The sequence below is a fragment of the Pituophis catenifer genome, unplaced genomic scaffold (genome assembly GCF_029215685.1).
Source record: "Pituophis catenifer annectens isolate HBS135680 unplaced genomic scaffold, rPitCat1.0.hap2 SCAF_11, whole genome shotgun sequence".
Taxonomy (NCBI): domain Eukaryota; kingdom Metazoa; phylum Chordata; class Lepidosauria; order Squamata; family Colubridae; genus Pituophis; species Pituophis catenifer.
This window is the reverse complement of record NW_027256891.1, coordinates 8271234-8293124: the sequence shown is the minus strand read 5'-3', so window position 1 is coordinate 8293124 and position 21891 is coordinate 8271234. Positions and strand designations below refer to the sequence as shown.

Genomic DNA, 21891 nt, shown 5'->3' with positions numbered 1-21891 from the left:
TCTGTATCCCCGCGGCACTAACCGGAAGTTCTGCCAAGTCCAACCCTTCTTGAACTCCACTGACCCTTATTAATTGAGTACTGAACTTTAGTTGACAAGATTAATGTCAGGTGCAAAGAATCAGGACCAGGCTGTTCTCCTACAATCATTGCTCAAGCCTATATGCAAGAATCTAGTCAACTAAAGTTCAATATTAAAATCATACCAGATAATGGCCAGCAGAATTCAAGAGAGATTGGATTTAGACCATTTGTGGGAACGCAATGATTCTAAGCTAATGACTTGCTTAAGTCTGCCTCCCGGCTCTGCCTGCATTTCTCCTACATCAATACTTTGAATTGATTGATTTCCAATTGTTGTTTAAAAGAGATTGAGAGGTTGTGTTCTCCATATGATTTATTCATAACACTTACTTGGCAAGAGATACAGCTGAAACATGTATTGACTAAATGGTATGGCCCAGATGCTTCAACACTTAGAATGTTTACTTTTGAAGAATCAATGGATCTGTTTGGTAAGAAATGTAAATTATACTGTTTCTGATTTAAAAATGAAACTGATTAATCAAAAAGGGTTATTTCATCTTTATTTGAAGAGTATTTAAAAAGAGCTGGGTTTTGTGGAGTATTGGCTATTGGAACAAATCTGAAAGCTTTTTAGCACATACGATTTGGTCTTGTGCAACTATGGTCTTGTTTTGGTTTCAAAATATTACATATAATATGTCAATACAATTTGGGAAAGAAACAGTTAAGAATGTTAACTGTTAAGAATGTTAATGCAGTGCTGAATTGTAGAGAGTTCCCCATTGTATGAGAGGCTCTGGATTGATTAGGGCTGGCAAGGAAGATAAATTGCATAACTGGAAATAAAATTGCTCTCTTGATTTTAAGGCATTGATCTAGGTTATGAATTTGTTATCTATTCTTGAAAAAGTTACTGAGTTCTAAAATTGAGAAAATGAAACAACCAGTTTCTAAATGGTCTAAAAATAAAATCTGTCAAGGGAAAAAATATAAAGAACAGATCTGTAAGAACATGTTCAGAAATATTGATTCAAGCCATTTGATTATAAGATTTCCCCTTAATTCAGTAGTGATCCTGCATGGAGCTGTGTTTTAAACCAGCTAAATCACTTCTTTGAGATATTGACCACCATAGATTGTCCAATTAGTTCCCAGGTTTAATTTAATAGGCTGCAATTTTGTTGAATGCCATAGGACAGTAAAAATAAATGATCATCTTGCTGTTGTCAGGGTCCCAAATAAGCAAAATAAGCAAATGACAAAACGGTTTAGAAACTGAGCTGCTTTTCTGCTTAAACTGCTATTTTTAGAGCATCTGACATCCCCTGAGGAAGCTAGGAAGAGAAGTAAGGTGCTTTCTCAGTTTTTCAGGGCACCACCAACAGATCAATAAAACAAATATTTGTGGCTGCCAAATGCTGTGTTATTGTGAAACTCTATGGAACACACTGATAACTTAAACATCTGTTATCTAGATTTGGAGCATCCATGGAGAAGGGGGCCAAGAGTCAAGCTGAGAGGACAATCAAGATCCTGCCTCTTTTTTCTATAGTTGTTAAGCTCTGAGCAATTGAGAAGAAGGCAACTTTACTGGCTTATCTTCTAAAAAGCATATTTTATCACTGTCATCATTGTCAGCCATTCTGTCGTGTCTGACCTTTGGCCACTCTGACCCTTCAATCAGCACTCTCCATGCCCCTCTGTTTCACATCATCTCCTTCAGATCTACTATGGTCATTCCAGTGACATCCTGTAGAGCAGGGGGCCCCAACTCCTGGGCCATGGACTGTCACTGGTCCTGGCATGCCAGAAACCAGGCCATACAAATGAATGAAGCCCATCCACACAGATGTGGGATGTGGGCAACATGTGTAACCACACCTCCTCTGGTCCGCAGAAAAACATCTCTCCATGGAGCCGATCACTAGTTTCCAAAATGTTGGGAGCAGCTGCTTCATAGTGTCCAGCCAATGGGTACTAGGGCAGCCCCTTCTCCTTTTTCCATTGATGACTCCCAGCATGGTTGACTTTTCGAGTCAACTTGCATGACATGACTAAGGGAGGACAGCCTCTGTTTGGTGAGCTTGACTTCAAATGATATTTTTGGTGAGATTTGATTTAGGACTTGTTTGTTTATTATTTTTGCAGTCCATGGCATGTGTAATAGTCACCTCCAGTCACTTTTGTGACTAACCACACATATGCTGTAAATAGGAACCTCTTTACCGTTTTATGGAAGCATCCATGACATGGTGTCAATACTTTTAAGTATGATAGTTAGATGTTGCTCTCAGGACTAATGAATTAGCATTTAGGATTTGCCGAAAAAGGTCAAATAAGGGCCATGTGAATAACAGGCCCCATCTGAGATACTCAGAGAACTAGTGCTGTGAAAAGTCCCATGAGTGTAACATAGAAGAGGGCTCAGATCTTTCTGTCGTTTATAGAATTTACTAATCTAGGAGTAAAATAGCCCAGAGTCCCAGAGCTGCAACCAATTATTAGAAATCTTGACTGTGAGGTTCCCCAAGACTCTGCCAAATGTTCATTTTTAATGCAACAGTTGGGGAAGATGATTAAATGTGTGGGGAGTTACGGTTAACTGTGTTCAGTTGCTTTAGCTACAATTTAATTACATTTATATTTCAATGAAATGACATCAGATTCCTTTAGTCCTGCCAACTCCTCTGTCTTCATCTGTGAAAAGGTTTGCCCTCCACCTGATTCAGGCACATGAAAGGTGCACAGTTCATAAGGCTTTTTTTGTGGTGGAATATAGTTTGGATTCCCAGGAAGGAGGATCTGCCTCTCAGAGGGCAAAGAGTCAAAGGAGCTTTCAATGTCTGGTAGGCAGGAAGAGGGCAAAGGCAGCCCCTTCCCAGCAATTCACAGAATAAATCTGTAGTTATGTAAATAGTTGCTTTAGTCTGGCAAGATTCCACCTACAGGTAAACAACAATACAGAAACTACTCAAAACTAACTGTCGTTCTTGGTTCTTGGGGCCTGACATCTTTCAACATCCCATACCTTTTGCCTTTTGTTATCAGTCTTGTACTCTTTCAAGTCCTTCCTTTTATCTTTCCCCTTGTGATCACTCAAACTCTAACAGTGCATTCAGGTACAGACAGAAAGCAAGAATCTTGTTGCTCAACTAAGAATAAAAGAGATCCCAGGGGAAGATTTAATCCCTCCAGAGACCATTAAAAACAGCCTAAACTTGTGGGTCTTGCTCTTCGCTTTCATAGACACCTATTGCCAAGCCCCCAAGGATTGGGGGCTTGCAGTCATTATTCTCATATATAAAAAAGAAGAAAAGGATGATCCTGCCAACTATAGACCAATCAGCCTCCTCAACACAATCAGCAAACTCTGAGAAAAACACATACAACAGAAATTTCAGCTCTGGCTGAAACAAGAAAACATACTTGCAAAGGGAATAAGCTGGTTTTAGAGCAGGCTGGTCTACCATTAATTAATGCATTCAGAAAGTCCCAGTCTTCACTTGGGTCTGGTTTTCTTTTTCTCCTTTTAAAAGAATCCAGAGCATGATAATGGAGAAAACATCACTGAAGCCATTTGCTAACCCAAGATCTAATTCTGGTTGAGAGGCAAACAATTTAATTTGATTTATAGGTTTTTCCTGCTGTTGTTAAGGAAAGTAGTAGAAAAGCATCCAAAAGTAGGATTTAGACAGCAGAGGGCACTGGTTGACTTTCAAGTAAATTGGCTTTTGCATTGCCCATGTGTTAGTAGGCCATATTGATATTGATTAAAACTGGAGGAAGGCAGAAATCAATTACTGTTTTATCAGCAAAAGCACATATTTAGCAAAACCAGTGGTTGATGCTTGATATGTACAACAGCATGGACAAATGCTCAATAATCAAAAGGGATTTATATTAGTTTGGAATATTGTATCCCGCTCTGGTCATCACAATACAAAAAGATGTTGAGACTCTACAAAGAGTGCAGAGAAGGCCAACCAAGATGATTAGTGGGGATCTGGAGACTAAACCATATGATGAACGATTGAGGGAGCTAGGTATGTCTGGTCTAACAAAGAGAAGGACTAAGGGTAACATGATAGAAGTCTTCCAGTACTTGAGGGGCTGTCATAGAGAAGAGGAGGTTGACCAATTCTCCAAAGCACCTGAGGGAAGAACAAGACGTAATGGGGTGGAAGATGATTAAAGAGAGAGTCAACCTGGAACTAAGGCAGAATTTTCTGACAGTGAGGACAATTAATCAGTGGAACAGGTTGCCTCCAGAAGTTATGGGTTCATGAAGCTTTCAAGAAGAGTCATTTGAGCAGAATGGCACAGGATTTCCTGCCATAGGCAAGGGAGTTGGACTAGAAAAGCTTCACGATCCCTTCCAATCCTATTTTTCTATGTTCTATTTTGAACCATTGAAATGGCCACATATTTCTTCTGCATTACATCGAAAATTGTAAATATGAATCCAAGCATGGAGAATTCTAAATGATTAGTCTTTTGACAATTTTGCACTGGTTGGAGCTAAGCAATAACTCCTTCAGTGAACCACAGTTGGGCACTAGTAGCAAAGGAATGAATTTTTCAATTTTGACTTCACTCGACTTTTCATTGCTCGGATAACATTTTGGCAGGACTTACCCCCATGACTGTTTTGACTCTGGAGTCCTTCCACCCTGTAGACTTTAATGAGGGACATCCTCTTAGGGACACCTAGAAGGATATCCAGGCAAGACAGTCTGGGTTTGTTCAGTTTCAGCTCCCTGAAATATCAAAGTGAAATAGGTATGTAGGTTGGAGAGAAAGATTAGTAGATATATACATTCCATCAGAACTTTATAGCCTAGTAGTTCATACAATATGTACAAGCCAAGGATTAGCCAGGATTGTTAATATAATTAATATATACCGGACTAAAAATAAAATTTGCTAAATGATACACATTAATGGTGGTTTTATTTTAGTTCATTGTTTTGAGTCACTCCAGATATTAGGGTCTTTGGTGCTCACTGAACTTGCAGTAGAACTGATATTACCTATCTGAGTGATGAAACGTCTGCAAGAAAACAACCAAGTCAGAGAGCACTAAGGACCCCTCATTTCAGCCCTGAGCTACAAATATTTGCCTTTATCAGTCACTCCAGATATTGTCTGTATGTCATTAGACAGCTATTTATAATGATAAAAATTACAACCAAAATACTGTATGGATGATTAATTTCAATGCATTTCAAACAATGGTCATCATTCCATGGTATCACCTAGATATATACCTAATTGCCACTGATTAGTTTGCAATGTGGAGCAGTGCCCTTATGTGAATGAAAACTCAATGAGGAACTCAATGAATAGTGTTTTCATTACACAGACACAAAACATAATCATCACCAAAGGGCCTGGAGTGTTCATCTTGTTCGCCATAATTCCATGAATATCTTGCTTCCTTTATGCATTGGGTCAGTCTTCCTTTATCAAATGTTTGGAAGTTTCAGCGAAGGCTAGCAAAAGTGGGGAAGAGAAAACAAAAAGCCCTATTGCCAGAAGTTGAAGTAGTACCTGAGTGCTGATGGAACATCTGTGAAGAGCCTCAGAATAAATTCCCCTTCAATGTTTGGAGAAAAAGTGGTTGGGATCAAAAGGTATCGGCCTTGCTTGAGAAGCACTTTTAAATACACGATGCGATTGTTCAGGTAGGTGAAGTTAGTTATCCTCTCTTGTATTTTCAATTGGTGCAGGCGGTATTCTCGGTTATCCTCCACCTAAGGTCGGAAAACAAATGTAGGTATGGCATGTTCTTATTCACAGAGGACTTGGCTTGTTAAAGGCTATTTTCATATGCTGGATTCCAACAATTAAGATCAACTGCACTCAAGAACTGCTGTTCAAGAAATAATAGAAACATAATTTTGAGTTGGAAGGCACCTTAGATAATTTTTAGTCCAACTTCCTGCTCAAGCAGGAGGCCCTATACCCCTGATGGTGAACCTATGGCATACATGCTGGAAGTGGCACACAGAGCCATCCCTCTGGGCATGCGAGCCATCGCCTGTTGCTCTTCAGGGTTCTGGTGCACCAGCCAGTTGATCGTCACATGCATGGGAGCGCCAGAAACTGGAAGAGCAGCCACTCGGTGTGCATGCACATGCTGGGAAGATGATCTTCCGGTTTCCAACACGCATCGCCCATCTGGTCTTCCGGTTTCTGGCATGCATGCCCGCACGATGACCAGGTGGCTGGTGTGAATGCACACATGTGCTGGAAACCGGAAGATCATCTTCCCAGTGTGCATATGCGCACTGGGCGGCTGCTGTTCTGGTTCCTGGCATGCGCACATGTGTGCGCTCCCATTTCGGCACTCAATGCCGAAAAGGTTCACCAACACTGCCCTGTACCATTTCAGACAAACAGTTGTCCAATCTCTTCTTAAAAACTTCCAGTGTTGGAGCACCCACAACTTCTGGAGGCAAGCCCTTCCACTGGTTAATTGTTCTCACTGTCAGAAACTTTATCCTTAGTTCTAGGCTGTTTCTCTCCTTGATTAGTTTCTACCCGTTGCTTCTTGTCCTGCCTTCAGATGCTTTGGAGAATAGGTTGACCCTCTCTTCTTTGTGGCAGCCCCTCAAATATTGGAACATTGCTATCATGTCATCCCTAGTCCTTCTTTTCACTAGAGTAGACATAGCTAATTCCTGCAACTGTTTTTGGTATGTTTTAGTTTTGATCCCCCTAATCATTTTTGTTGCTCTTCTTTGCTCTCTTTCTAGAGTCTCAACATCTTTTTTATATTGTAGTGACCAAAACTGGATGCAAATCTATGTGAAAACAACCTTATAAGTCACCCTTGCTTAAGTACGATAATTGGAACTGGCAACTCTGTCACATATGAGCAGAAAATCATGATTTATAATGACAGTTCTGGTTGCTTTGTTAAGCAAATCCTGTATGATCATAAAACATGAGATCCCATGACCACAATTTACAGCTTCCTGCCAGTTTTCCTATTGACTTTGCCTGCTGGAAGACAGCAATGAAGGTCACAATTGGTAATCATATGACTATGCAATAACCATTGTAATTGCGCACTGGTTGCCAAGAGCACCAAGTCACAAACATGTGACTGTAGGGACACTGCAACTGCTGGAACTTCTAGGATCATTTGTAAATCCCATTTATTCAGTATTGTTGTAACTTCAGTTGCTGAACAGGTGCTAATTAAGTGAGGTCTACCTGTACATGAAGATAGATCTTATGGAATAATAATAAGAACAAAAATACAAGATACATGATACATCAATTCTTCAGAGCAATTGTCTTGATGTTGTGGCCCCACCCTCTGAGCCTGTCCCATCGGAGGAAGAAAGCTCCAAGCATGAGGAAGAGGAGTCAGCCAGGCCTCCCTCTCCAGGCTCCTCCCCTCTGGCACTGTCTCAGGTGCCGGCCGAGGGAGAGGAGATTAGCAGGGAGACAGGTGGCTCGGATGAGAGCGAAGGAGAAACATCATTCCTGGACGCACGCCTCCGAAGGCATGATAAACGATTGCAGCAGCTCAGGAGGCGTGCTAGGGATTAGAACTGAGTCACTGGACCACACCCCAGAGACTATATAATAGAGGGTGGTGGCCAGTGATCCTTGTGACGAACAAAAGTAAACCTTGGATAGTCACTAAAGCCTCGTCCGGAACTGCTGAGAGAAATATTATTTTGATTGGACTTTTTGTACGCTAAGTATCTTATCTTTCTGTTTTGTGGAAATAAACGCACTTGGCAGACAGTGTGTAAATCGCTGCCAAGTTGGAGATAAAGACCTGGGTGTGTGCCAAAGTGTTTCCTTAACCCTCGGCTGGCTGTGTTTGTGTGTATGTGTGGACGGGGACAGATCACTTGAGTACAGATGGATGGAGACCTACCTTGAAAATTTCAAAGCCAATAACAAGATTATCTCCTGACCCTTCTTTCCGGTGAACCCGTTGGTCCTTCTGCTGTAGAGAGATCAAGACCTTGTCTTCCACCTTCTTTACAACAAAAATATACTGAAAAAAACAAATACAGACAAAACTTCTATGAAAGTGTAGCTTATGAAAACAGACAATCAGAGGGTTGGAAAGCAACCCTTACTAACGCCTTGAGCAGGCTGATTGACATCTTAGATCTTTCCAGTGCTATACATGTATCTACATATAACAACTTCACACAGCACTTAATGCAACTTTCCCCAACTAAGTACAGGCCAGAGGTTTTAAAGATCAATGCCATAATATCCCAACTTGAAGGACCTTTGGATGTTGAAGTAGACACTTGGAAAATACTAAACCTCCTGGAGATTAATTCTGAGTTATGGGAATTCTTATCAGCCTGATAGATGGAACCACTGAAGATATCTGATTGGCCAATGTTGTAAACTGAAATGCCAAAACATGTAATTAGCCTAGCTCCAAGCTTGTCATGTAGAAAAATGTAGTGACATAGGGCAATGAATAGGAAGTGGATCAAAGTTCAACCTGTAGAATGAAACTCAAGGATTAGTTTTCTGTGCCACTTTTATTCTTTTTAAACCTTAAGGAGCTGATGTGATACTGTTTATTTTGGGATAGTTGAGGGATAAAAACAGTATGTGCCTACTTTCAAATAAAGACAATTGGCTGTGAAATCTGATATTTGGTAACTTTGATACCAAAACGTCTGATGGAATTTAGTCACCAGAGGGCATAATTTCTCAAAATGTCACAATGTAGATTATCACAGAAAATAAAATACTGAAATAGTTTTAGAAATGTGTACACTATCTGGAGAGAGAATCAGTTTAAATGTTGCCTTCTGAGGTTTTGGGTCCTCCATCACTGGAGGTTTTCAAGAGTAGACTGGACAACCATTTGTCCAAGATAGTATAAGGACTTCTGAATGGGGCAAGTGGTTAGAAGACCAACAGAGAAAATATTAAAAAAAGAGAAAAGGAGGACTAGGTGTGATATGATAGCAGTATTCTAGTATTTGAGGGGCTGTCACAAAGAAGGGAGGGGGTGTCAATATATTCTCCAAAGCACCAGAGGGCAGGACATGAAACAATGGATGGAAACTAAACAAGGAGAGAAGCAACCTGCAATTAAGGAGAAAATTCTTAACTGTGAGGACAATTAACCAGTGGAACAGCTTGCCTTCAGAAGTTGTAAGTGCTTCATCATTTCTTCTTTAAGAAGAAACTGGACAGCCTCTTATCTGAAATGGTATAGGCTCTCCTGCATGAGTAGGGGTTTAGACTAGAAGACCTTCAAGGTCTCTTCCATCTCGGTTCTATTCTATTCTACCTCCAAGGTCCCTTCCAGTTCTAAAATTCTATGATTCTACAATCCTTTGAATATGTGTTTAGTCCAATATTTTTTGCAGAATTTTTAAACTATGCAATGCATAAAAGCAGTGCACTGTTGCAAAAACCCATGGAACTTAATATGGACCAGTCTTAAACACTCTCATGTCCAGAAGAATACAGATTATGCCAAACTGAGGATGAGCAAGAAAGTGATTTCAGGAGATAAGTGCTTATATCCTTTTCACAATTTCAAAAGTGAACTCCTAGCTTATGGGTATGCAAACAATTCCCTCCATCAATCCCCAGCTCCAAAAAATTTCCAGGATTTACTGCTAAATTTGAATGCACATTAGTCACGGAGCCACCTCTAACACTAAGACATAGCTGTTTGAAATGATATAGGTCCGTGATGGCGAACCTATGGCACGGGTGCCACAGGTGGCACGTGGAGCCATATTGGTGGGCACATGAACTCAGCTCCGACACACATGCATGCGCCGGCCAGTTGATTTTCAGACCTTCTGGGCCCACCAGTCAGGAAACACGTTGTTTCCGGCCTCCAGAGGGCCTCGGGGGGGGGAGGCTATTTTTGCCCTCCCCAAGCTCCTAGAAAGACTCTGGAGCCTGGGGAGAGCAAATAATGGGCCTACCGGGCCATCGCGTGCCAAAAGCAGGGGGGAATGGGGGGGCAGGGCGTATAGAACTATGGATGTGGGCACACGTGCGTGTGACCCCCCCCCCCATGCTCCCCACGCTTTTGGCACATGATGGCAAAAAGGTTAGTCATCACTGGTATAGGTTCTCCTGCTTGAGCAGGGGGCTGGACTAGGAGACCTCCGAGGTCCCTTCCAATTCTATTCCATTCCATTCCAATTTTCTTCTATTCTATTCTAAAGAGTATTGCGCAGGATGCATTTTGCTTTTTTAAAAAAACTGAATAGCTGCATGGATCTAACTATTACATGCATAAGAGATAGTTGTGTTTGCTGTTTTCAATGAATTAACATGATGTAAATACAAGAAAAAGAAACCTAAAAATGGTTTTATCCTGTCTTGTCCTGTGTCAGGTCAGGCCCTAGACAGATAGTTCTCGACTTCCGACCACAATTGAGCTGAAATTTTCGGTTGTTAACTGAGACTGTTAAGTGAGTTTTGGCCCATTTTACAACCTTTCTTGCCACGCTTGTTAAGTGAATCATTGAAGTTGATAAGTTATTAACTTGGTTGTAAAGTGAATCTGGCTTCCCCATTGCCTTTGCTTGTCAGAAGGTCGCAAAAGGGGATCACATGATCTTGGAACAAAGCAATGGTCATAAATACAGGTCAGTTGCCAAGCATCTGAATTTTGTTTACATGGTTAAGGGGATGCTACAAATGTCATAACTGTGAAAAATGGTCATAAGTCACATTTTTCAGTGCCATTGTAACTTTGAACAGTCACTAAATGAACTGTTGTAAGTTGAGGACTACTTGTATAAACTCATGACCATTTTTAATATGCAATTCCAGAATATCATTAAAAATTCAACTGTAACTTTTGGGACTGAGTGGTTGGGGCACCTGTGCATTGCTACTCTAGAAGAAATCTTTTCAACTCAAGTCTGTATACAGGCAATCTGTCAAGGAAGAAACTTTGCAGCTTCATGCCTCTTCATTTCAACTTGCATTAGGGTAAGGGAGGGGTGTTGCTTTAGAATGGGTTAGATTGGGAAAGAAAACTGCATAATTCTGCTGAAGACTGTGAGAGCCTGAAACCTTTTCAAGGACATTGTAGCAAGTGTAGCAGATGGTTCCCATAACAAACTTGCTTTCATAGACAACCTGAGAGGTTGGGGGTTTGGCTGGGGAAATTATTATTTAATTCTACGAACTGGTGTCAGGGAACCTCAGAGTTAGTTTTGCATTGACATTACCATGCAATGTATTTAATAAACAGTCAAGATTTTCGGAAATGGAATGAACATTTAAGTTTTATTTGGATTCTTGAGCTGGATATTGACATAATCCTGGATTTATGATCACAACTGAGACCAGAATTTCCATTGCTAAGCAAGGTGGTTGTTAAATAAGTCATGCCTGATTTTAACACTTTTCTTCTATAGTTGTTAAGCAAATCATTGCAGTTGTTAAGTGAAACACATAGTCATTAAGTACCATATTTTTGGAGTATAAGACGTACTGGAGTATAAGAGGCACTTTAGTTTTTGGGGAGGAAAATCGGAAAAAAAAATTCTGCCTTGTACTGAATACCTCTGCCAGGTTAGCGTCTGGCTAGCGTCCTTAGCCTAGTCAGCTTCAGCACATTAGTTTGCTGGGTTTGAGTGCATGCTTCGCTCACATATGCCGCATTGAGACTAAAAAACAGCTTCAAAAGCATAGCTGATCGTCGGAGGGAGATCCAGTGACTAAAGCAGGCAAAGCGCGGAAGGGGTAAGAGAAGGCAGGAACTGTTCCAGGTAGCCATTTTGGGCATCACATTTTCAGCCTCCAAACGCATCACATTTTTGGGTGGTGATTGGCAGAGATGTGTTTTGGCGATCCCCGCAGCTTAGAAGGGCTCTCAAACGGAGTATTTGGAGGCTGAAAACGCGATGCGTGATGTCCAAAATGGCTAAGCCATTGTCGGTGGCAATCTCTGCATCAAGGAAGAGGACACACGGAGGCTGAAGGATGGGGGCCGATGGGTGGGCGAGGCTATATTTGGAGTATAAACCACACCCAAATTTTCAGCCTCTTTTGGGGGGGGGAAGTGTGTCTTATATTCCAAAAAATACAATAAATCCGCCCTCTTCCCCTTCCCTCCCAATTTTGTTTGTCAGAAGCCAGCTGGAAAGATTGCAATTGGAGATCGTATGATCCTGGGATGCTGCAACTGTCATTAATGGATGCTGGTTATCAATTGTTTGAATTTTTATTTGTGGCTGTGGGGATCCTGCAACAGTGGTTAAGCGCAGGGACTGGCTGCCAATCATTTTTTTCACTGTCATTGTAACTTTGAATGATCTCTAAACATATAGCTGTTAAGTCGAGGACTACCTGTAATTCTTTTTTTTTAATAATTAAAAAAATTAAAAATTAAAAAAAATTAAAAAAAATTATTTCAGCGCTGGAGAGATGCTGAAGATCAAAGTGCAAGATAAAGAAGGTCACAGAATGTAGAATAATAGAGTTGGAAGGGAACCTGGAGGTCTTCCAGTCCACCCTCCTGCTCAAGCAAGAGACCCTATATCACTTCAGCCAAATGGTTGTCCAGTCTCATTTTTGAAAGCATCCAGTGATGAAGCCCCCACAACTTCTGAAGGCGAGCTGTTTCATTGGTTAATTGCTCTCACTGTTAGGAAATTTCTCCTTAGTTCTAAGCTGCTTCTCTCCTTGGTTAGCTTCCAAAAATTGTTTCTTCTCTTGCCTTTTGGTGCTTTAGAAAATAGTTTGACTCCTTTGTCTTTGTAGGAGCTCCTCAAATATTGGAACAACAAATATTTTTAGTTTAGGTTTATGCCCACAGAAGACCCAAATTATGTATGCATCAAATGTAAATTATATGAAAACCTGAGGGTTTTGGAGAAAGGTGATTTCGTTGTTTAAACTCCCTCCAGAGCGATTTAACATGGCATTTGGATTCTTTGTCCACTGTCCACGCATCATTTTCTTTTCCCAGGTCTTATGGATACTGAAGAAAGAGGTATTCACAATCCGACAAATGTCCACATCAGTGAAGTTTTTGCACCAGTCTTCAAATGTCATCCTGATCCGTAATGCATTAAAAAAGAAAAAACCCTAAGCACATTAATGGTGGGTAGGTGAGTAGAGAAGTGAGTTTCTTTTTCATATAAAAATAACACCTCTCTCCCAATGTATAGTCTACTTCTTAGATCTGATATCAGCTGAGGCTGGAAAAACAAACATAAAATTGTTTTTCACCCTTTTCCCATCAATCTTTTCAATTCTTTTTCTGAAGGGTTTGGAGGAATAAAGCTTAATTTTTTTTTTAAATTTGATTTATATGCCGCCCTTCTCTGGAGACTCAGGGCGGCTTACAATGCGCTAAGCAATAGCCTTCATACTTTTGTATATTTATACAAAGTCAGCTTATTGCCCCCACAAACTGGGTCCTCAATTTACCTACCTTAGAAAGGATGGAAGGCTGAGTCAACCTTGAGCCTTGGAGAGATTCGAACCAGCAGTAAATTGCAGGCAGCTGTGTTAATAACAGGGTGCTTAGACCACTGTACTATCAAGGCTCTTAAATTCTTTGGAATCCCTGCAGATGGACATATGAATTTTTAAAGAGCAACCAGAGATCCACCAGGTTTGCTGAATGTTACTTCCCACAACAGTTAGTGGTCATATTTTAATAGTCACTGGTGCTATTATACCGTAATATTTGGTTTTAGACCAACTTGGTTTATACATTTGACCGGATTAATGTTCTACAGGTTGTCCTTGATTGACACAATGAGTCAAAATTACTATTGTTAAGTGAGACATTTGTTAACTGAGTTTTGTCCCATTCTACGACTTTTCTTATCACAGTTGTTAAGTGAATCAGATAAGTTATGGTAATAACCTGGTTGTTAAGTGAATCTGGCTTCCCCATTGACTTTGCTTGTCAGAAGGTTGTAAAAGAGGATAACATGACACAGCAGGGGTCATAAATATGAACCAGTTACCAAGCATCTGAATTTTGATCACATGTTCATGGGGATGCTGCAAAGGTTGTAACTATGAAAAACAGTCATAAGTCACTTTTTTCACTGCTGTTGTAACTTTACCTGGGTACCTACGAGACCGTCTTTTGCCACCAATAGCCTCCCACCAACCAGTTCGTTCTCACAGAGAGGGACTACTCAGGGTACTGTCAGTCAAATTATGCTGACTGGCGACTCCCAGGGGGAGGGCCTTCTCTGTGAGGACTCCAACCCTTTGGAATGAACTTCCCCCTGAGATACGGAATATCCCTGATCTCCGTGCTTTCCGCCGTGCCCTCAAAACAGGCACGGGGCTAAACATATGAACATGTGAATGACTTTTTTAAATGTTATCTAATTCTGGGTTTTATTTAATTGACCAAACTAAGTAATAATTTTAATTAGCAATTTTATGATGTTTGTGTGTCTATATTTTTCTTGACTGTACACCGCCTTGAGTCCTACGGAGAAAGGCGGTATAGAAATATAATAAATAAATAAATAATAAATAAACTTTGAACGGCCACTAAATGAACTGTTGTAAGTCAAGGACTACCTATAGTTGTATGTTAGATTGATCAACCACTACGGGACAAACAAAACACCAAAGGGCTGTTTGCTACTCAAAAGTTGGATTCTCTACCAGAAGTGGTCATTTTATTTTTTCCTACGTAACTAAATACTAAAACCCTACATGGCTCAAGGTCTGGCTATCTTTGAGGCTGCCTATTCTCCACCAAATCTCTCCATCTGGTAAGATCTGGGCGAGATCTCGATGAAGATTCTATCTCCAAAAGAGTCCCATAGCAGATTTTTCTCAAGAATGGTGTCCCACTTTTATGAAACAGCTTCTGCTTATATATTGAATTACTTCCTCCCAGATGTTCCTGTAACAAAATTAAAAGATGGATTTGGGAAGAGAACATTCAAGGGATGTTATGAGTGAGAATCTATTCAAGATGGTTAGTATTTATTTATTTATTTATTTATTTATTTATTTATTTATTTATTTATTTATTTATTTATTTATTTATTTATTTATTTATTTGATTTCTATACCGCCCTACTCCCGAAGGACTCAGGGCGGTGCACAGCCAGACAATAAAAACACATACAATACAAAATTTAAAAATAGAATAAAATCAAATTAAATAATTTTGGCCCCGACAAATTTAAAACCCCAAACTTTTAAAACCAATTTAAAATTGAATATATAAATACTAAAAGATATTTAAAATTTTAAAAATCTTTTATAAAAGAGGGGGAAAATTAGGCCAGGCCGGCCTGGTGAAATAGTAAGGTCTTTAAGGCGCGGCGGAAGGTGCGCAGATCCGGGATCCTCCATATCTCTGGGGGGAGCTCGTTCCAGATAGTAGGTGCCCCCACAGAGAAGGCTCTCCCCCTGGGGGCCGCCAGTCGGCATTGTTTGGCTGACGGCACCCGGAGGAGCCCCTCTCTATGGGAGCGTACCGGCCGGTGGGAGGCTATTGGTGGTAGTAGGCGGTCCCGCAAGTACCCGGGTCCTAAGCCATGGAGCGCTTTAAAGGTGGTAACCAAAACCTTGAAGCGCACCCGGAAGACCACCGGGAGCCAGTGCAGCTCGCGCAGGAGAGGTGTTACATGGGAACGCCATGTCGCTCCCATTACCACCCGCGCGGCCGCACTCTGCGCCAGTTGGAGCCTCCGGGTGCTCCTCAAGGGGAGCCCCATGTAGAGAGCGTTGCAATAGTCCAGGCGGGAGGTGACAAGGGCATGAGTGACCGTGCGTAAAGAGTCCCGATCCAGAAAGGGACGCAACTGGCGAATCAGGCGAACCTGATGAAAAATCCTCCCGGTCACGGCCGTCAAGTGCTCTTCTAAAGACAGCCATGAATCCAGGAGGACGCCCAAGTTGCGATCCCTCTCCGTGGGGGCCAATGATTCGCCCCCAATAGTCAGTGATGGCGTCAACTGACTATATCGGGACGTCGGAAACCACAGCCACTCAGTCTTGGATGGGTTGAGCCTGAGCCTGTTCCTCCCCATCCAGATCCGTACGGCCTCCAGGCACCGGGACATCACTTCAAGGGCATCGTTGGGGTGATCCGGGGTGGAGATGTACAGCTGGGTGTCGTCAGCGTACTGATGGTACTCCACCCCGAAACCACGGATGATCTCGCCCAGCGGCTTCACATAAATGTTGAACAGGAGAGGCGAGAGGACCGACCCTTGCGGCACCCCACATATGAGGGGCCTCGGGGTCGACCTCTGTCCCCCTGTCAACACAGACTGCGACCGGTCAGAGAGAAAGGAGGAGAACCACCGCAACACAGTGCCTCCCACCCCCAACTCTTCCAACCGGTGCAGCATGATACCATGGTCGATGGTATCAAAAGCCGCTGAGAGATCTAACAGGACCAGGACAGAGGAGCACCCCCTGTCCCGAGCCCTCCAGAGATCATCAACCAACGCGACCAATGCCGTTTCCGTGCTGTACCCGGGCCTGAAGCCCGACTGGAACGGATCCAGATACGTCGTTTCATCCAGGTGCTGGGGGAGCTGTTGCGCGACCACATTCTCAACAACCTTCGCAACAAAGCGAAGATTGGAGACCGGACGATAATTTACCAACATTGCCGGGTCCAGGGAAGGCTTCTTGAGGAGAGGCCTCACCACCGCCTCTTTCAAGGCGGCGGGAAAGTCACCCTCACTCAGCGAAGCGTTTATAATCCCCTGGAGCCAGCCTCGTGTCACTTCCCGGGAAGCCAGTACTAACCAGGAAGGACACGGGTCCAATAAACAAGTGGTCGCGTTCAGTCTACCCAGAATCCTGTCCACGTCCTCAGGGGTCACAGGATCAAACTCATCCCAGATAACATTCTCAAGACCTGCCCCTGTCTCTCCCCCTGAGACTACCCAGTCGGAGTCCAAATCTTCCCGAATCTGAGTGATTTTGTCATACAGATACTGAACAAAATCCTCGGCTCTACCCTCCAAGGGGTCCTCCCGCGCTTCCTGGTGGAGCAGGGAGCGGGTCACCCTAAAGAGGGCGGCCGGGCGATTATCTGATGACGCAATAAGAGCAGCAAAATAACTACATTTCGCTGCTTTTATCGCCACTAAGTAATTCCTAATGTGGGATCTTACTAGTGTCCGGTCAGATTCAAGAAGACTGGCCCTCCAACTACTCTCTAGGCGTCTTTTCCGGCGCTTCAACTCCCTCAGCTCCTCGGTAAACCAAGGAGCCAATTGAGATCGGCGCCGGGTCAGAGGCCGCAAAGGCACGACCCGATCCAGAGCACCAGCAGCCGCCCTATCCCAGGCGGCCACCAGGTCTCCAGTCGAGGCGTGTGCCAGAACCTCAGGAAATGGCCCAAGCTCCGTCTGGAATCTGTCAGGTTCCATCAGGCGCCTGGGGCGGAACCATCTGACCAGCTCCGCCTCCCTGCGGCGGGGTGCAGCGGTTCGAAAGTCGAGACGAAGGAGAGAGTGATCTGACCATGACAAGGGTTCAGTAACTATATCCCCTATATCAAGATCCCTCAACCACTGTCCAGAGACAAAAGCCAGATCCAGCGTGTTTCCCCCTGTGTGGGTAGGGCCATGAATTAACTGGGTCAGGTCCATAGCTGTCATGGAAGCCATGAACTCCCGAGCCATCTCTGACGTCTCACCCACGGACGGCAGGTTGAAATCCCCCATGACCATAAGCTTAGGGGTATCAACCGCCACCGCGGCGATGATGTTGAGTAGCTCGGGCAGGGCTGTTGCCACGTGGCAGGGAGCCAGGTACGTGATCAGCAAACCCATCTGAACCCCATGACCCCATTTCACAAAAAGGGATTCACAGCCGGCCGTCTGAGGAACAGTGGCCTCCCTCGGTCTCAGACCTTCTTTAATGATAACCGCTACCCCCCCCGCCCCTCCCCTGTGACCTCGGCTGATGGAATGCTTGGAAACCTGGCGGGCACATTTCAACGAGGGGAACCCCCCCCTCCTGGCCCAACCAGGTCTCCGTAATACCTGCCAGGTCCGCACCCCCCTCCTGAACAAGATCACAGATGAGGGGGGCTTTATTTACTACGGACCTGGCATTGCACAGCATCAGCCGAAGGCCTGGGTCCTGAGGGTCTATGCAACCTGAGGAGCGAGTAGAGCCTTGGGGGCCGGAGCACGCCACCGCTCGTAGACAGCGAGTGCGCACTCCCCTAACACGATATGGCCCCCTGCTCCCGCCATATCTACCCCTCCCACCTACAGTACTGATGTTCAAAAAACTATCCGGACAAGCTCTAACCCCCCCCCCCTCGATCCCGGGTCCCCCATCCCCCATGCCACGCTTCACTGCCAGACCCGACCCTCCCCCTTGTGGGTTATCCCCCATACCCACAGCCCGAATTCCAATCTGACCCTCCCCCTCCCTAGGACCCCTTAAAAATTTGACTAAAAATTTTGTTAGAAAACCCCTCAATCCCCTCGTTTTCACATTCAGTATCATTATAAGGCATGCTGTTGAGTGTTGAAGTATTGAATTTTCTGTTTCTTTATTACTTCCTATGTTCACTGCTCTGTGTAATTAGAAGTTGAATGGCATAGAAGAGAGAATGAATGAATGAATGAATGAATGAATGAATGAATGAATGAATGATGGGAATTTGTACCAGGAAAAAAATAGTTTCTTGTGCAGAGAAAACACCACCACTAAGAATTATTGGACATTGATTAACTGAGCTCACCAAAATTCTCCATTATTTTCAAGGGTGAGACCTAATCTTGTGCGCTCTGATTTGGTCACTTTCTTCCATTCCTCAGATCTAAAAAAAGAAAGGGGGAAAAAGTTACACCTATTTTATCCATTTTTTAAAATACAAGAGCATCTAGTGTTCAGCTACACTAGTGGTGTGCTGTGGATAACCCAGCCTACAACCCAGCCTACTTTGACTCCTTCTCAAAGATATTTGAGAAAGATAACCTTCTGGGGAGGCGTGGCCAGTGTCGCGGTGGTAGGACAGGCTCTTTGAGGGCTCTCAAAGACCCGTCGATATTTCCACTGTCCGTGGATCCTCAGTGACCTAATTCGTTTTTTTTTTTTTTTGAGAGAGAGTTTCCCCAGTGGCAGAAGGGAAACAGACTTTGACTTTGACTTTCAGAAGACTGAAGAAATTCTAACAACAATTGATCTTGACATTGTGGCTGAATGATAATAGCAGATGTGGAAGAGAGAAGATTAGACTTTGAACTTGTGTCAGCCTCTGCTCTTTCAATGCTCTTTCAATGAAGAACATGCTAGCCCACCTAGGCAAGGGAAAAATTTTCACCAAACTTGATTTACGAGAGGTTTACTACAGAGTCTGAATTAAGGAAGGGGATGAATGGAAAACAGCTTTTAACTGCCCGCTGGGATGTTTCCAGTTTTGGACTACAAGGAGCCCTGCTGTGTTCATGCAATTAATCAACGAAGTACTGCATGAACACCTATACAAGGGGGTGCTGATCTACTTGGATGACATCCTTATCTATACCGAGAACATGGATGACCATGTGAAATTGGTGAGGACTGTCCTGAAAAAACTCAGGGCTGCTGAACTGTATGCCAAACTCTCAAAGTGCGAATTCCACCAAAACACAATTGACTATCTGGGGTACAGCATCTCGCATGAGGGAATAAAGATGGATCCGGAAAAGGTCCGGGCGGTGTTGGAATGGGCCCCACCATGCACCCGCAAACAACTACAGAGCTTCCTGGGATTTGCTAACTTCTATAGACAGTTCATCCCCTCATTCGCCAAAATTGCTCTGCCGATTACAAATCTTTTGAAGACAAAAGGAGAAGTAAAACCAAAGCCCTCCCGACCCCCTTCTCAAGCAGGAAACCTTATACCATTCTGGACAAATGGCTATCCAATCTCTTTTTGGAGCATCCACAACTTCTGGAGACAAGTCATTCCAGTGTTTAATTGTTCTAACTGCCAGGAAGTTTCTCCTCAGTTCTAGGTTGGTTCTCTCCTTGATTAGTTTCTATCCATTGTTTCTTGTCCTGCCTTCAGGTGCTTTGGAGAATAGGTTGACCCCCTCTTCTTTATGGCAGCCCCTTAGATATTGGAACACTGCTATCATGTCACCTTCTAGTCCTTCTTTTCACTAGACCAGACAGCCCCAATTCCTGCAACCGTTCTTCATATGTTTTAGTTTCTAGCCATCTTCTCATCTTTGTTGCACTTCTCTGTATTCTTTCAATAGAGTCTCAATATCGTTTTTACATTGTGGCGACTAAAACTGGATGCAGAATTTAATTTAATTTAATTTAATTTAATTTAATTTAATTTAATTTAATTTAATTTAATTTAATTTAATTTAATTTAATTTAATTAATTTAATTTAATTTAATTTAATTTAATGAATTGAATTGAATTGATTTAATTTAATTTAATTTAATTTAATTTAATTTAATTTAATTTAATTTAATTTAATTTATTTAATTATTTAATTTAATTATTTAATTTAATTATTTAATTTAATTAATTTATATACCGCCCTACTCCCGAAGGACTCAGGGCGGTGAACAGCCAAAAGATAAAATACACATAGTACAAATGTTAAAAAAACCATTTAAAATACATTAAATACTTTTTAAAACAAATTTAAAACACCCCAATTTATAAGACAAATTTAAAAGGAATTTAAAAGGGAAGTTAGGCCAGGCCAGCCTGCTGGAATAAAAATGTTTTGAGGGCATGGCGGAAAGTGCACAGATCCAGGATCCTTCGAATCTCCGGGGGGAGCTCATTCCAGATGGCAGGTGCCCCCACAGAGAAGGCTCTCCCACTGGGGGACACCAGTCGTCATTGTTTGACCGACAGCACCCTGAGAAGCCCCTCTCTATGGGAGCGTACTGGTCAGTGAGAGGCTACTGGTGGCAGAAGGCAGTCTCGTAAATACCACGGTCCTAAGCCATGGAGCGCTCTAAAGGTGGTAACCAAAACCTTGAAGCGCACCCGGAAGACCACCGGGAGCCAGTGCAGCTCGCACAGGAGGGGAGTCACATGGGAGCACCATGTCGCTCCCATAACCATCCGCATGGCCACATTCTGGACCAGCTGGAGCCTCCGGGTGCTCCTCGAGGGGAGCCCCATGTAGAGAGCATTGCAGTAGTCCAGGCGGGACTCCAGTATTCCAAGTGTGGTCTTACACTTCACATGATCTTGGTTCTAATGCTTCTCATTCTTAAAGTATGGATTACTTACTCATCACTCCATGCTCCATTCCATTCCTTGTTTCCCCAAGGATTCCTTAATCGGATCATGAAGAGTTTCTCAGACTTTCTACTGCACAGGTTCTTCTGTCCAACAGACAATTTCAGGATAGATGTCACTGAATAGGCATGACCTTTGATTAAACCCATGTCCGTCTCTACTTCAAAATCACTGAAGGATGAAGGCTAGGTATGAGATGAACACAAATTAATGCAAATTTTCATTATGGTTTTTGGTTTCTCCCATCAATAGCAACCTCTTCTAAATGTTGCTCCATCTGACTGTATACTATTATTTACTATTGGGCTAAATGGGATATTACTGTTCTTATCTACCTCTTAAAATATGATAAGAACCTCCAGAATTTGCTAATGACATATGTCAGTCAAACTTGAGAAGTTCTGTTCAGGCATACACTCAAGATGCGTTTCAGCATTAGAAACACAAACACTCCCAGATGCACCAATTCCACTGTGTTCTTTTGAGTAAGTCTTGAATGCATGTTGATGTGTGATTAGAATGAAAACTCAAAGGTGTAGCATTGCTATTTCGGTATATTGTATCACAGCTGTCTTATGGGAATTCTTTCTGTTATCTTAATATTTTATTTGGGGATTTTTAAAACTTTTTAAATTAAATTATTTCTGA

General features: G+C 42.7%; 1 protein-coding gene across 2 annotated transcripts in view; it reads right to left on the bottom strand.

The window, feature by feature from the left end:
• Positions 1-21891, bottom strand: part of CAPN6 (calpain 6) — a 94292-nt gene that overhangs the window by 17471 nt on the left and 54930 nt on the right. For both annotated transcript variants that reach the window (XM_070952031.1, XM_070952032.1), the window contains exons 6-11: positions 21235-21428; positions 18727-18804; positions 12873-13068; positions 7927-8049; positions 5577-5779; positions 4662-4783 (exon numbers count right to left, since the gene is read on the bottom strand). In XM_070952031.1, the coding sequence (XP_070808132.1) occupies positions 4662-4783; positions 5577-5779; positions 7927-8049; positions 12873-13068; positions 18727-18804; positions 21235-21428 (916 nt within the window). The remainder of the gene's footprint in view (positions 1-4661; positions 4784-5576; positions 5780-7926; positions 8050-12872; positions 13069-18726; positions 18805-21234; positions 21429-21891) is intronic.